Source organism: Labrus bergylta, chromosome 14 (genome assembly GCF_963930695.1).
Source record: "Labrus bergylta chromosome 14, fLabBer1.1, whole genome shotgun sequence".
NCBI lineage: Eukaryota > Metazoa > Chordata > Actinopteri > Labriformes > Labridae > Labrus > Labrus bergylta.
In genome coordinates, this window is record NC_089208.1 from 9,650,254 (window position 1) to 9,664,582 (window position 14,329).

Here is a 14,329-nt window from a genome sequence, read left to right on the forward strand (position 1 = left end):
ACCAGTGAACCAAAATAATGAGCTGAAAGTAGCTGAGGGCTCCATAGGGCGGCAGATCGGGTGCTACCCTCTGTAGTGTTGGCAATGCTCGTAATCCTATCACTTTATAGGGAGTCAGTCCATTCAGAGTTAATTTAAGCAACGCTGTGTAATGGGGATAGACATTTTTCATTTGAGTTTTTGAAAAGCCTCTAAGGACAAGTAGAGCTTGATTTATGTCTGCAGCAAACACCAATACAGTTTTACAAAAACACTACATTTTTATTTACAGGTTTGGCAGGCATGCATGTTATGTTGTTGAACTCATAGTCCAAGTCGCAAACTCGAGTCCCCATCTCTCATACTTACTGTTTTTTTTTTTTTTCACAAGCAATTAAATACTTACATAGCCTACTGTTTTAGGAAATATTAATCTTACTTAGGGAGCTAATGGCTAAGTAGTTGGAGACTATGGTTAGGCAGGATAAATTATTTTCATTAGCACCAAATAAGTGTGCTAATGTGCTATGCTACAAATAAGCTTCTTTTTTTTCTTTTTTTTTTTCAAAGTCTTGCATTTCTTTGTGCTGTGATACTGTCTGCTCTCTAAAGCAAAGCAAATTTGATTCAGTTTGTATTTGTGACTTATAGAGGAAATTCTGGGAGAGAAAAATTCAGCCTCTGGGACAATGTAGCGAAAGGATCTCCAACAAAGTCTCAGGACGAAAGCTTTGAAGAAATCATTAAATATAAAAGAAACCCCAGAAACTGGTCCAAGTGCTACTATGTACATTTTACTGAACCTAAAAACCCCAATGGCCCACAAGCAAATTTAAAGACTGTCCTGCCGATTTTTACGAGACAGTAAACAACTATGTAAAGTGAAGCAGACACACAGCACTTAAAGGAAAAAGAAAAATGCTACTTTAGGAACCACTTAAGGTGTTCTTTTACCTTTTTTAGATTGTTGTGCACATCGTATTTACAACAGCACAGCAGTTTCATGCCTGACTTGTGCTGAATCATCTCCTGAGGCATAACAGACAATTTAGTATTGATTAAGTCATTTCTCCTCTCAATGTCTGCCTCTCTAATATATGCTCTATCCAGTTACCAGCCCTCAAAAAGAAAGCAATACAATCATATTGTTACGATGATTACATCACGGGGACACACTCTATTATTCTTCTCTGCCACTATGTGAATTAAACCAACACTTTAATGGCTGTATTGGCATGCTTTAACCTGATGTTGTAGAGCTACTTGTAAACTCATTTTGAAATTTAACGCTTGAATGTTCTCACAGATGACGAGTGGTTTCATTAACGATGAAATACTTCATTTGATATGGAGCATAATTGCAATATGTTTACTGGCCTGTTTATGTTTTGTTTTATTGAGCGATTTGTCTTCTGCTCCTGGACTCAGTGCAGTGCTGTTGCTGTGATATTATTTTGCAGTATCACTTTCGAAAAATTGGCAGCTCCATGCAGTGAACCACAGAAACAATTCAGTGAAGAATGTAAATCTCCCTGCATCAACTTGTTTGGCTGATGCCAGTAAATGACATTTTGTAAGCTTCTTTATTGTCTCCTCTGTCTTTCTCTGCATTGCCTTGATTCTGGTACGTTTTTTAGGAAAATGTTTGAAAGGAATACACATTATGTGAACTATGTCAAGTATATATGCAATGAATATGCAACATGCAATCAATCTGGCCTCTGAGCAAGGTAATGTACTTTGCACAATAAATTCTAGCTTATGCAGTAAAAATGATCTCTAAGAGGAAGTTCAGCCAATTTTTTTAAAATGAATTGTATGATAGCTTTGTAAAATGTTTTCTTTACATTTCAATTGTATCGATGGAGAAAAAAAATTCTGTTGACTGTGGCCAATGTACATGCATTGTCTCTGTGCACTCATTTGCATAGGCTTTAGATAGTGAGCTAGTTGCCTTAAAATGTCAGAGAAAGGTATTTGTGTACAGTTAGCTTTGACAATAATATTCTGACCTCTTCCTTTATGTGTTTTGGGTAGAAGCTTTAACATATCTGCTTCTCTTGCTAGCTCTTACAGTTTAAAAAAATAAATTTCAAAGTTGCCTACCACAGCTTTAAAACACACAGTACAGCTGTCTTTGACGGGATCCCTTACATCAAATGACAAGTAGTTTTGTCCTCATCAGCTGCTCTAAAGATTTCAATCCAATGTGCAAAATCACATTGTGTTAAAAGGGGTTTCACCAATATTGTATTGCACTTTATTGGTATTCAGTAAAAACTGTTGATTAATTACTTTTTTTCAGTACCTTCTGTTAACTTGCTAACATCTGGCACCTGTATTGAACCAGGGGTTCCCAAACTTTTTGGCCCACAACCCCCTGAAATTACAGCACTGACCCGGGGACCCCCACAGTCCCTGAAGGTGGTTAAAGCATTAAACGATGAACCCACCCTGCACACGAACTAATAGTCCTATCCAAAGACTGGCATTGGAACAACACAATTTATAGTAAGAAACGCTAGAAGCAGGACACATGTAATCTCCATGTATAGTTGGTAGCACTGAGTAAATACATAAATGTTTAAACAGACACACAGGTGTAAGGTGATTTATTTGTAAAGAGCAACAAACACTTACATTGTCGCAGTCATGCGCAAACTTAGATTTTAAATATGTTTTACTTATTACTTTAATTTCAGTGTAAATCTCACTTAATGACTTAGACTTATTTCCAGTTGAACTACTTTTTCGTGTATATTTTCATAATAACGGCTAAAATATGCAATTTCAAATCATTATTGGTCACGGGCACAGGAGTGTTATGCTAGTAGCGGCTAATGTAGCCTCAAGCAGCTAGGCTGACTCGAGATAAAGAGCCAGCTTTAGAGGTCCAATATGCACCCTTACATCTAACTCCACACACAGATTTTGTATAGATCTTGTATCCTTCAGCCCCGATCCAATTCCGACTCCAGTGACATCACATGTGGCAATGTAGCTGGAGATTATACTGATGTCCTAAGGAGCTCTGTTCCACAGCTCAATATCCTCTTCCAGTTATATGGCACATTAAGCAGACCCTCCAGAGGCATTTATGTTTTCTGCAATGATTTATTCCTGTAAGTTAAATGTGTTTGTGTGTGGGACAATATGTTGAAATTAAAGGCATCAATCTTGTAACATACTGAGACTGATTCCTCAAAACCTACAGTATGTCCTCAAATGTGCAGGGAGACAGTTATCGTGAGTTTAGACATTGGTATCTCGGCGGTTGTCAAACAGCTCCATACCATTCAAGCTAAGTAACAAATGTCAATCTCCCTTTGCTCTAATGAGATTTAAAATGTTAATGATAGCATTACCTGGTAGGGATTAGCCTTTATCAGACACCATTCATCCATTCCAGAGCAACAAAGGCTGTAGAAGACATTTTCACATATTCAGTTAGACCTGTATACTGAGCAATAAGTACAATTGGTGGCTTTACAAAAGAACTGCCTAACACTTATTTTGAACGATTTTGTTCTATACATCAATTGTTACCAATTCTTGTGAAAAAGAAACCATGGGGGGAAAAAAAGTAATATCATTCCTGCATGTGGTTACAAGGCAGAGTCACGGCTGCTTTTGACCCACATGTCTCCCTCTGGTACCATTACCGTAAGAATTTTATTTTCCTTTGGTATTCTCTCTTGTAAGAGGCATTTTAATTAAAGTATCTGAGCGTTACCTCCTCAAAAGGCTATATCACCATCCTCCGCTTCAAGCTCAAACAAAAATGTTTACACGTTTTTTTGCCCGTAGCTTTTTCTGCAAAATATTCCAAATCCCATGTTCCCCTCACGTTGATAATTTATGAATGCTTCAGCAAAAACCAACCACGAGGCTTTGTTCCATGTTGCTGTATTTTGTCTCTTGTGTTTCTGTTCCCCCCGTACCCATGAGTGTGTTCATGGCTTTATGCATGACGTGCACATGAACATTTGGATTGTGGCTCACGCTTCATTGCTGCCTTTCCTCATGTCATTGTTTTACACAGGGACCTTTTATGAAGTTCAGATTGTTCGGGGATTTGGAGACCATCAGCACAATTGGCAAACGCGTAATGAATGTTTTTCTATTTTCTCCTCTTGTGTGGCCAGTTTGCAGTTGTAAAGAAGGTTAAGATGCACTGAGGCTCGTAGGTCTTTGCAAATATTGTAGCAGAAACAAGCAGAACATTTACAAAGGGATATCCCCCCAAAAAAAGCACAGCCCTGGACCAATGAAGGATTTACAGACGGATAAACAGTTTGTAAATTCTGATTTATTTTTTTTGCATTTTCCCAAACTTATATTGCACATTATTCATACAGCAAAGATAGGTTAGGGGACATTTGAAGGAGAAATGTAGCATGAACGGAAACTCACTGTGGATTCATCTTTATATTGCAAATAGAATAAAAGGTCAGAGCTAAAATGATATTAAGAAATCTGCAGCTGTGGGTTGCCATCAATTTGAAGCAGGCATGTTCACAACAAAAGCATTAGCTTTCAAAGTGAAATAAATAATTCCTTATGAATGATTCTAGCTTAAGGTCACAGAGATCAGGCGGATAATTCAAGTGTAAAAACTGGCTTATAAGCTTTGACAAAGTGCAGGAGAGTGAAACTCGACACGGCCATTCAGAGTAATCTCATTCTATGGGTAATAAGGGAATAATAGGAGTCCTCTGCAGGGGCATCTGCTGGTCACTTGTAACACAGGCTTAGACAGCATACAGGTATTGTTAAAAAAAAAAAGTGTCTATACACGCTGGATTTTCCTGGGCAGCCATTTGAACAGAGTCTTGTACAGCTTTTTGCTTTTCACCTTTGACTTTTTATATCTCTTCAGGATGAGATTTCTGAGCAGGCCAAAGTTCAAGGGCTGGGTCAGGTGCACTGAGAAAGAATGATTTCCTTTCACTGAATGATTCAGGACCTCCAAGAAGCGTCTCTCCTGCTGCCTGAAGTCATACTCCACACTGAGCAGAAGGAAAGGGACAAAATTACTTAAAACCACCAAAAAACACACACGTCCAATAGGATAAAATGTTTGAAATTCAGCTCCTGCTAAATGACTTGCTTTTAGAATTACATTTTTAGCCACAATTCACTTGATAGTGTTGTTTTCCTTCATGTGGGAAGCTTTTTCCTTGTCAGATTTCAAAGTGGTTAATTGGTTTCGACAGGCAGGCATTCTGGGTTCCTTTTTTTCTTTTTTTTTTTTCTCAAGGTGCGCACATCTTGTCTGAATGTCTTTATCTCCCACTTGGCCTTTAAGGACCAGATGCCAACACACAGCAGTCAGCAATCAACTTATGTAACATCTTTTTGTCATGCAAAAGCCGTCTAGAAAATAAACGGATCAAGACACATGCTTTGAATATTTCAAGATAAAGACCTTTTTCAGGTTTTTGCTTTGTAGAGCACAAGGCTTTTTTCCCCTTTCAAAAAAGACGATGAAAAGATTTCGATTTCTTACTCCTCCCTTGCACCCACAGAATTTCTGGGAAAATTGTTTTTTAATCTTTATTTTTTCTGTTGCCTCCACCTGATGCAACATTTCAGCTAATGGGTGCAAACCAAGAGGGAAACACATGGCTAAGCACTTTTGAATAATGAGTCTTTGAAAATTGTCAGGGACTGTAAAAACACTCTTCATTCCATTGGACAAACAAGTCAGGATGCCTCATTTTAAAATAAAGCTGAATTCCCGAACCTCCTAAAGCAGATCTCTATCTGTTAAACTAAACAGATAAAACATATATATTTCCTTTTTAAATCTTTTAGCCTGCATATAAACAATGCCAACAATGACTTCAGCAAGGTGACCGTGATAAATCCATCCTGCAGCCTGCTTGGGCATGTTTTTCTTCCTCTTTGGCAGCTTTAATTTAAGAAAGTCTCAATCTCAATCTGCATAAATCTGCTGTGTGAACAGATTGAGTCACAATCAGTCGGTGCTTAAATTTGACAGTTGCTCCAAAAAGATTGATGGTTTTCGCTGTGAGAGGAAAATGTAATCTCTGTATGTATTCTGAGCGGGAAACAAATGAGGAGTAAGGAGCTTTTCATTTGGTAAGCTGCCCGTTACAGTAAGTCATTCCTTTTCTGTGAAGTGAAGGGAGCCGGCTGGCGGGGAACTGCCCGGCAACTGCGATTGCCAAATGGGTTTAATCTTGATGAATACTGTCTCATGAACAAAGGAAACTTTGTGAAAAAAAAAGTATTTAAAAATTTTGTCCTTGAATAAAGTAATCCATTGTGGTTTTGCTGTGTCAAAAATATTTAGAAAAGTCATTTTGAGAGCAGCTCATGATATGTCTACAAAACAGTCTTGTTTTTAAATACTGAATCTCTTAAATGTTTAGAGCCCACAAAAGTGTATCTTAAAAATGTCCTGTCCCAACCAGGAGGACAGCACACAACTAACAAAAAGCATTCTCATTCTGTCAATACATGAATTTATGCAACAATAGTTTTGTCATTTAGGCAAGAACCGACTCCCCAGGCTGCTTTCGATCACTTATCACTCTTCATATTGCATGCAGGCAAAACTGTTAGTTGCACTATTATCTCACCTGTACACAATGCAAGCAGTCTTCTGGCAGGTTGAGCAGTTTTTGAGGTCCTGCCCAGTATTGTGGCATCGCCTCCTGGGATAAAAATAGAGGTAAATGAAATAGCAGACAGTAAATAAGTGCATCATTTTCTCTCCACTCATCCTCTCAGTCTATTAACTCAAAGTGCTGCTGGCAGCGATTAGATGTTTAACATGCATTTTAACGTCAGACATCAGTCAGTTATAAGGAGTTGGTTATTCTGAAACATGACCTCAGAGGCAGTCAAGACTTATTAGCACACAGGAGTCAATGAGAATGATTGACAGAGACACGTTGCCAGAAGGCGGTGTTAATTATTTGTATTTGTCCCAGAAGAGTTATAGGGCTAAATAAACCTCTCCAAGACGTGCCCATGTGAAACGCAGGTTTTTGACACACTCACAGCGCGTTCGCAGACCAGTCTGCAAATTAGGAACAATGAAACAGTGGATTCACATCATCACACTGAGACATGATTGTGCCAGTCTTACAACATCTTCACATTCTGTTTGCCTTCAAAAGCTATTTGGGCATCTTGTCACATATATTAGGTCTGAGTTTGTAACTCTTTTAAAGACTTATTATTACCAATGTGGATACTTCCAAAAATCAGAAGAAAGACAATAACTGACCATATTGATATTGCACATCAATGAAATATCAACATATCTTCTTAATAATTACACATGAAAAAAATGCAAACGCAAATTACATTTTGGGGCAGACAAGTAGTGCAAAGATACATTTTTTATTTTTTAATGCATCACACAGGATCCCCAAATGTCCGTCAAACTTGCACTGTCAACATTTTTTACCTGGTTATTACTGACCTAATTGGGGGTTAAAACAAAATATGAATGGTAAATCAACTTGAGCTTGTATAGCGCTTTTCTAGTCTTCTGACCACTCAGCTCTTTTACACCACAGGTCACACCTACCCATTTACAACCATTCACACACTGATGGCACTATGTAAAGAGACCATCAGAAGTAACTAATCCCATTCATACACATTCATACACTGCTGACGAAGCAGCTGGTGCAAATAGAGGTAAAGAGTCTTGCCCAAGGACACGTTGGACATGTAGCGATGCTGGGGATCGAACGCCCAACCTTCCGGTTAGTAGGTTACCAACTCTATATCTCGTGAGCCACAGCCGCCCCATTTATCTGTGTTGCATCCGTTGATGAAAAACATGTCTACCCCATACAGTTGATCTTCAATTGCAAACTTTCAGTCATTATAAGCACGTTTGCCTGTAAGCTATTGATGTCACAGTAATCGATAATTGGATAAGAAATGTACACACAAATACTGATTAAACATCAAAAAGTTTGACAGATAGCGAAACAACGTAGTGTACAAGTGAATTACAAAGCAATTTAATCGTTTCAGGAAATCCAAGTGTTTCCCACTGGGAAGACAAATATCAGCAATGCAGAACCGTTGTTTAAGTAATCCTCTATACCAGATTTTGGCAAAAAGCTACACCTGTATTGGCCTTAAAGTAGAAAATATTAATAATATATACATCATATCCAACCCTGCAGGTTCTGTATTGCAGCTAAACTATAACCTAAATGTTTAATGAGCACTGAGGAATCTTTTATTGCATTTCTAGAGGTTAAAAAAAAAGTATAAAAACCTTGGTCTTGTTACTGTGAGTTTCACTTACACCACACTAATATTCAGACACACACACACACACACACAGACTACCTCTTACCCGCTGGTGGGAGTGTAGCATGTCTCCAGGTCATGGATAATGTTAAGCAGAGTGGTTATCCTGTCCTTGTTGGCTGCCAGGCTGGCCTCCACTGTCTCCAGTCTTTGCTGAAGGGCTGCTGATTTGCAGCACTGCGGGGAGGGAGGCAGCAAAAGGGCTGCTTCAGCTGGGTGGGAGTGAGCCAGGTGGGGATCCTCCGGGCATAGCCGAGGGGCAGCGGGGCTAAACCTCGAACCCTGTCTGATGATTGCTTCTGCCTTGCAGGTCTGGAGGAAAGGAGGGGATGCCTTTTGCATTGTCGAAGATGTCAATACAGGCTCACATTCAGGGCCTGGGCGGGAACAAAGCTCTCCCTTGCTGTTAACAGGGGCTGTTGCAGTAAAATAAAACTCTGGATGTGTGTGTGCTGGTGGTAGTGATGAAGTATCTGAACTCGAGGTTTGGTGGACTGAAGATTCGATTACAGGGTGGGCATGTTCACTTGCTAGTGCAAGTTTTATTTGCATTGTGACAGAGGGTGTTGACTTATTTGGATGTGTCTGTTTTTCTGCATTGGATTTATGTTTAATGTGTGCATGCCTGACTGATACTCCCAAGGCAAACTTTTCTGCATTTAAATCTGTGTCCTGGGCTTTTTCCGCTGGTGGGCATGCACCAAAGTGTCCCTCATGTTCTGTGCCTGTGCATCCTTGATAATGTGGGAGTCTTTGTTGGTCTGTGTTTATGCAACCCTGCAGACAAGAGCTGCTTGACTTCATTAGGGAAATGTTGTTCAAAAGGCTAGTGACTTGTGATAGATTAGAATTTTCACGGTCTTTTGACTCACACGCTGCTAATTCATTGATTAGATTACCATTGAATTTGTTTTTGTCATTGTACGACTGCGTGTTTGGTATAATGGTTGATTTAGGGTTTCTTGCATCAACGCCTCTGTTTTGACTTTTTGACACATTTAGCGGCTCAGAAAATGCAACTGGAGTTGTTTTCGAGTTGTTTTCCTGATTGGAAACTACGCCTGATAAAGCACAATCATTATAAGTTTGAGTCTTTGTGTCTTTTGCTTGTTGATTTGTGTGTGTATCTTCATTTCGACCAAGTTCTTTGCCATGTTTTGTCGCATCTGCTGATTGAGACTTTGTACCTGAAAAACAGACAGTACTTTGGTTTTCTGCCATTGTAGATGAACAGATGGCATCGGTGGGAGGTGAACTTTTCAGATTGATTGAGGACTTCCTGAGGGTTTTATTTTTGTAAAGAGGGCTGTTACATGTGGATGTGGAAGTGGAAGTGGCAGCAGCTCTTGATGGCAACCTAACTCTTGAGTCTCTGGCTTTTGTTGCTTTTGGAGATGCTGTAGAAACATGAAGTGCAGGTTCAGACTTTGAGGAGGTAGGTCTAATTAGATGAATTTCAACTGAGACCGTTTTATGTTTAGTGCTTGTGTGCATAATTTGGTCTGATTTTGAGTTTTGATTCAAAGTGTGCTGTGTTACAACAGTGCTGAGAGATGGATGTGGCTTTGTGTGTGGTGCACTTGTCAAGATGTCGGTAAAAGACGATTTACCTGATGATTTGTTGACGACGTTTGGGGATGACTTAGCTTGTGGTTTATGACCTGGATCAGATGAAGTACGAGGTGGCCTTGCAGGTAAAGATCGTGCAGAAGCTTCTGGTTTATGAAAGGGGTCTGATGCACTCATTGTCCTTGATAAGGTTGGACATTTGAGGGTCATTCTTGGGCTATCAGTTGTATGCGCGTCTATATTCACTCTAACTGTGTGGATTGAGGGCGGGGTTTTATGAGTAGCAACTTTAGCAGGTACACTTTCAGTAGACATCAGTGCAGAATTAAAGATGGGAGTTGTTTGGTGAGTGTTGGTTTTGGAGGTTTTTGTGTGTAATCCAGCTGTGGTGTATGAACAAGAAGGTGTGGTTAATGGAGCAGCATGTACAGACACACTCACGTTTTTTGGCTCATTTAGTAGCGTTGAGTTCTGCTCTGATATTTTGATTGGCCTAGGATAAGTTTGTGCTAGGGGGTTATTTGATTTTGTAGCTGTGGCCATCTGTGGAGTCAATATGAGACTCGTCGGTCGTTGGGTTTTACATTCTTGTGATGTTGTGTCCAGGGAAGGTTTTGTTCTGTAATCGTCTTTTCTGGTTTCAATGGTCGCTTTAGTGACAGTGATGGTGTTGGCATGCAGGATAGTGGTGGGTTGGGTGGATGTTGAGTCGCTGGCAGAATCAATCTGTGACAGAGTGACTACATGGGCTTTAGAGTGCACTGGGCAAGCTGGATGGGGTGCTTTGCGGTTCTGTAGTTCTTCACTAAGATATAGCAGATGCGGATTGACTGAATTGTTTGTTCTATTGTCTCTGGATGTGGTGCTCTCTGGGATTTCATTATGACTTGGCATTTTCTTGCTCCCAATATGGGGTAGGGTGAGGGTTGACTTAATTGGTTTCTCTCCAAGGCAAGCATCGGCCATAGGGCTGTTCTCCCTCAAAGTGGTTAAATACTGTTTCCCGCCGCAATGGCTGCATATTTTCTTTTGCATACCGAAAGGTCTTACAGCAGATAACAGCAGCGTCTTCCCAACCTGCTCTGCATAATGACCTTCCAGTCTGGTTTGGGCTCTTCCTCGAGATGTCGAACCATTCCCAGGCTCGGCTTCATCGTTATGAACGCTAATTCCACCAATTGCTTCCGAATCCACCACGCTCCCGTTGGTGTATCGGGATGCAGTTTTCAATTTAGGCTTTGCATTAGTGGCATTCCCTGCAAACTTTGGGTTGGTCTTGATTGCTCTGGCAAAGCAATAAGTCCCACTTCTGTTCCTGTGAGTGCAGGTCACATCCTTAGAGGCCTCACCTCCTAGTGCTTTGAAAGTCACTTCCTTTTTTGTCTTTGAGTCCCCACTTTTCTGTTTTAAAATAGCCCTTTTCTCCTTGTCACTCCTTGTAAGCAGTAATATCTCCCTATACTCCGTTTCGGTGGTAATATAGCTGTTGGATGTTTGGATAATGCTATCTGATGGAGTTAGGAGTGTATCAGTTAGTTGCTGTACCGTGGGTGGTCTGCTAATCCCCGGGGACGTCTGAACACCAACGCTGCACTGAGGTCCCCACGTCTGCAGCAGCAGGGCTTCTCCGCTTCTGTCTCCTCCTGTTGTCCTCCAACCACGCACTCCAACCAGTGCAGGGACACCTAAAACTGGAACTGGAGTTGTCAGGTCGGCAGCTCTTCTGCCCATCCCCTTGTCTGTGCGACTCAAAAGTCTGAGAATTGAAGAAAGCGGCAGTGTTTCCACACCATTACATCCATCTAAAAGTAAGAGAGGAACAAGTTTACAACGAGACAGTGCCATGGAAGAAAGCCATGAGTAAGCAGGACAAGTTGAAACAAAACAAAGCTAGAACTGAGACAAGGGCCCGCTTCAATGCCGCAGTAATGAGATATAACGAGAGTGTCAAAAAAAGTTTTGCACATTAGGTGATAAGACAGAACTAATTATGCTTTGAATTTTAAACATTTCTGATGTGGTGTGACTGGGTATGAAATAGAATCTGCTCATGCAGACAATAAAGGGAAAAGTGACCCCATATTACATTAGCATTTCAAACATACCGCATTTCGATCCCCTCTCAATGTGTGACAGCACAAAGAATAATAGATTTGTGGATACATTTCTAAACAATAGCTCCTGTGATGAACACTCTCTGCTGTTTCTCTCGTTGAAATGTTTGTCATAGCATGCAGCTTTCACTCTGTAGTGCTCTACATTCAGCTCACCTTGGAAAGAAGCCATAATGTCGACTCTGATGATACAGTATAGACTTCATTAAGCACTGCGAGCATTTGACTGGAACACACTTTCACCGGGGTGGCACTTTGTGTGTGTGTATGTGTGTGTGTGTTTGTGTGTGTGTGTGTGTGTGTGTGTGTGTGTGTGTGTGTGTGTGTGTGTGTGTGTGTGTGTGTGTGTGTCCATGACACCCATGAATTCACTTGAGCCAGCTTACTTCTGTGTGCAGGAGGTCATTTTAATGATTTGTGCAAAACAACAGGGCACTAATGTGTGCATTTCTGCAAATAAGCATGCACCACACTTAAAATGAGTTTGATTGAGTGTGCTTGCAAACCTTCATTTATGACAACATTTCCATGCAAACACATCCTGACAGGGCTCCCTTAAATCCCTCCAATCCTTCCCAACAGCCTCCATCAAGGAATGTCAAAATTGCAAAAAAAAAAAAAAAAAAAAAAGGACATTTAGTCATCCAGTATTTTGACGGTTGTGTCATCGGATATTACTTGAGCTCAGTCAGGTGACCTATGCTTGTTGTCATCATCTAACATTAAGTGACAACTGTCTTGCTCTGTTAAGATGCCATTTAATCCTCCTTTGGGAGAGGAGATACGATATTGGTATATCACACACTTTTCAAATTACTAGGAATAAAAAGAAAGAGCAGTTTAACATAATTAATACTTGATGTGGTGTTGTGAATCTGTTTAGCATGCTTACCTGTTTGGGTTCCTGCTGCAAGACGTCTCGTTTTTTTAAGTCCAAAATGTCAAGAGCTAGTTTCCGGCTTTCTCTCAGGTCCTCAAGGTTTGGAGGGACTTTGTCTTCATATTTCAAGTCCCTTCGTGGTGGAATTTAAACTCAAAAGGAGCCTGCAGGCATTCAGTTGTTCAGAGCTGAGCTGCTTTAATGAGCCCTCTTCTCCACCGCTCAGAATCTGAACTGATCTACCTTTTATTGATCAGGCATAAAAGCAAGCTGTGTCCTCCTTGTTCTCTTCTCCTCTTGTTTTGGTTCTGCTGCTCCATGCTCACTCCATGCTCACAACACAGCAGTATGCTGCTACACTATGCTGCCCTCCAATACACTCTGTCCTACTATGGCTTGCCTTTTTTACCCCCTCCTCCTCTCTCTCTCTCTCTCTCTTTCTCTCTCTTTCTCCCTCCCTCTCTTGCCTTACTTCCTCTTTCTCCCTCTCTCTTATTTTCAGCCACTATCCTCGCTCCTAGCTTTCATGTATCCTGATCTACAGCTGGGTGGAGAAAGGAAAAGAGCAGGGGAGAGATAGAGAGAGGGAGGAAGTGACTTGCATCAGGGTAGGGACTGTGTGTAAATTACCGTGCAAGTTAAAAAGAAGTAAAATACATTTTCAGAACATTTAAAACTAATACAAACATAATCAAAGCTATGGTGGTCTGAAAAGTGAATAGCGAAAATGATTATACCACAATTACATGCTTATAGACAGAGAGAGTGAGAGAGAGAAAAAAATATTTCTAAAAAAATGTTGATATAATTTATTTTCCGCCATACTGCAATTTGAAGAAATACAGAAAATCAAACCAGTTCAAATGTAAAAAAAAAACAAAAAAAAACGTGCTGACATTTTTTAATATGTAGCTTAGTCTACAAAGCTTAGTCGGGACTTGGGTTGGTAACCCCAGGGTCACTGTTGCCTTGAGCAAGGCACTGAACCCCTCCACCAGCTCAGCAGCGCTCGCTGTGGGCAGCCCCCCTCACTCTGACACCTCTCCATTAGTGCATGTCCATAGGATCCTGTTTGTGCATGTGTGTGTATTTCAGCCTATGTGTGTGTGTATGTAGCGTGTTCAACAACAGAGTGTAAAACTGAATTTCCCCTCGCAGGATTGATAAAATTTATCTTCTACTTCTATGTTCCAATAACAAAATGAAACACAGTAATTAAAGTAATGTACACAACATGCTGGGTGAAAGTTATTTGTTTTGGAAAGAAAATATTATTCTTTTTTTATAGCAATAATTAGAGACCTTTGCACTGGGGAATGCAACACTAACAATAAGTAACAGAAACAACATTGCCATTTATAGTGCAGCCCTAACGGAAACCAAATCAACGGAAGTTTAATGTTGGTGACACTAAATTACTTTCCATTTTTGCAACAGAAAACCTTGGGTTCAGTGTTTCTAAACACCATGATGTGAG

At 40.4% G+C, this 14,329-nt stretch overlaps 1 protein-coding gene across 2 annotated transcripts; it reads right to left on the reverse strand.

Annotated features, from left to right (window-relative positions):
- Positions 1-4,268: 4,268 nt before the first annotated feature.
- LOC109981431 (uncharacterized) lies at positions 4,269-13,385 on the reverse strand. 2 transcript variants are annotated; one of them, XM_065963331.1, is made up of 4 exons: positions 12,865-13,385; positions 8,336-11,660; positions 6,588-6,662; positions 4,269-4,988 (listed from the first exon to the last, which is right to left on the reverse strand). In XM_065963331.1, exons 2-4 carry the CDS (start codon positions 11,587-11,589, stop codon positions 4,769-4,771), a joined length of 3,549 nt encoding a protein of 1,182 aa, XP_065819403.1. In that variant the 5' UTR covers positions 11,590-11,660; positions 12,865-13,385; the 3' UTR covers positions 4,269-4,768. The 2 variants fall into 2 exon arrangements, with proteins under 2 accessions (XP_065819403.1, XP_065819404.1); XM_065963332.1 differs by having other exon boundaries at positions 4,834-4,988; positions 11,404-11,660.
- Between the last annotated feature and the right edge of the window lie 944 nt (positions 13,386-14,329).

Coding starts and splice junctions, on each gene's coding strand:
- LOC109981431 (XM_065963331.1), bottom strand. CDS start 11,589: ATGGGCAGAAGAGCTGCCGACCTGACAACTCCAGTTCCAGTTTTAGGT. Junction 6,663..8,335: donor TGCTACACTCCCACCAGCGG/GTAAGAGGTAGT, acceptor TTTTTATCCCAG/GAGGCGATGCCACAATACTG. Junction 4,989..6,587: donor ACTGCTTGCATTGTGTACAG/GTGAGATAATAG, acceptor CCTTCTGCTCAG/TGTGGAGTATGACTTCAGGC.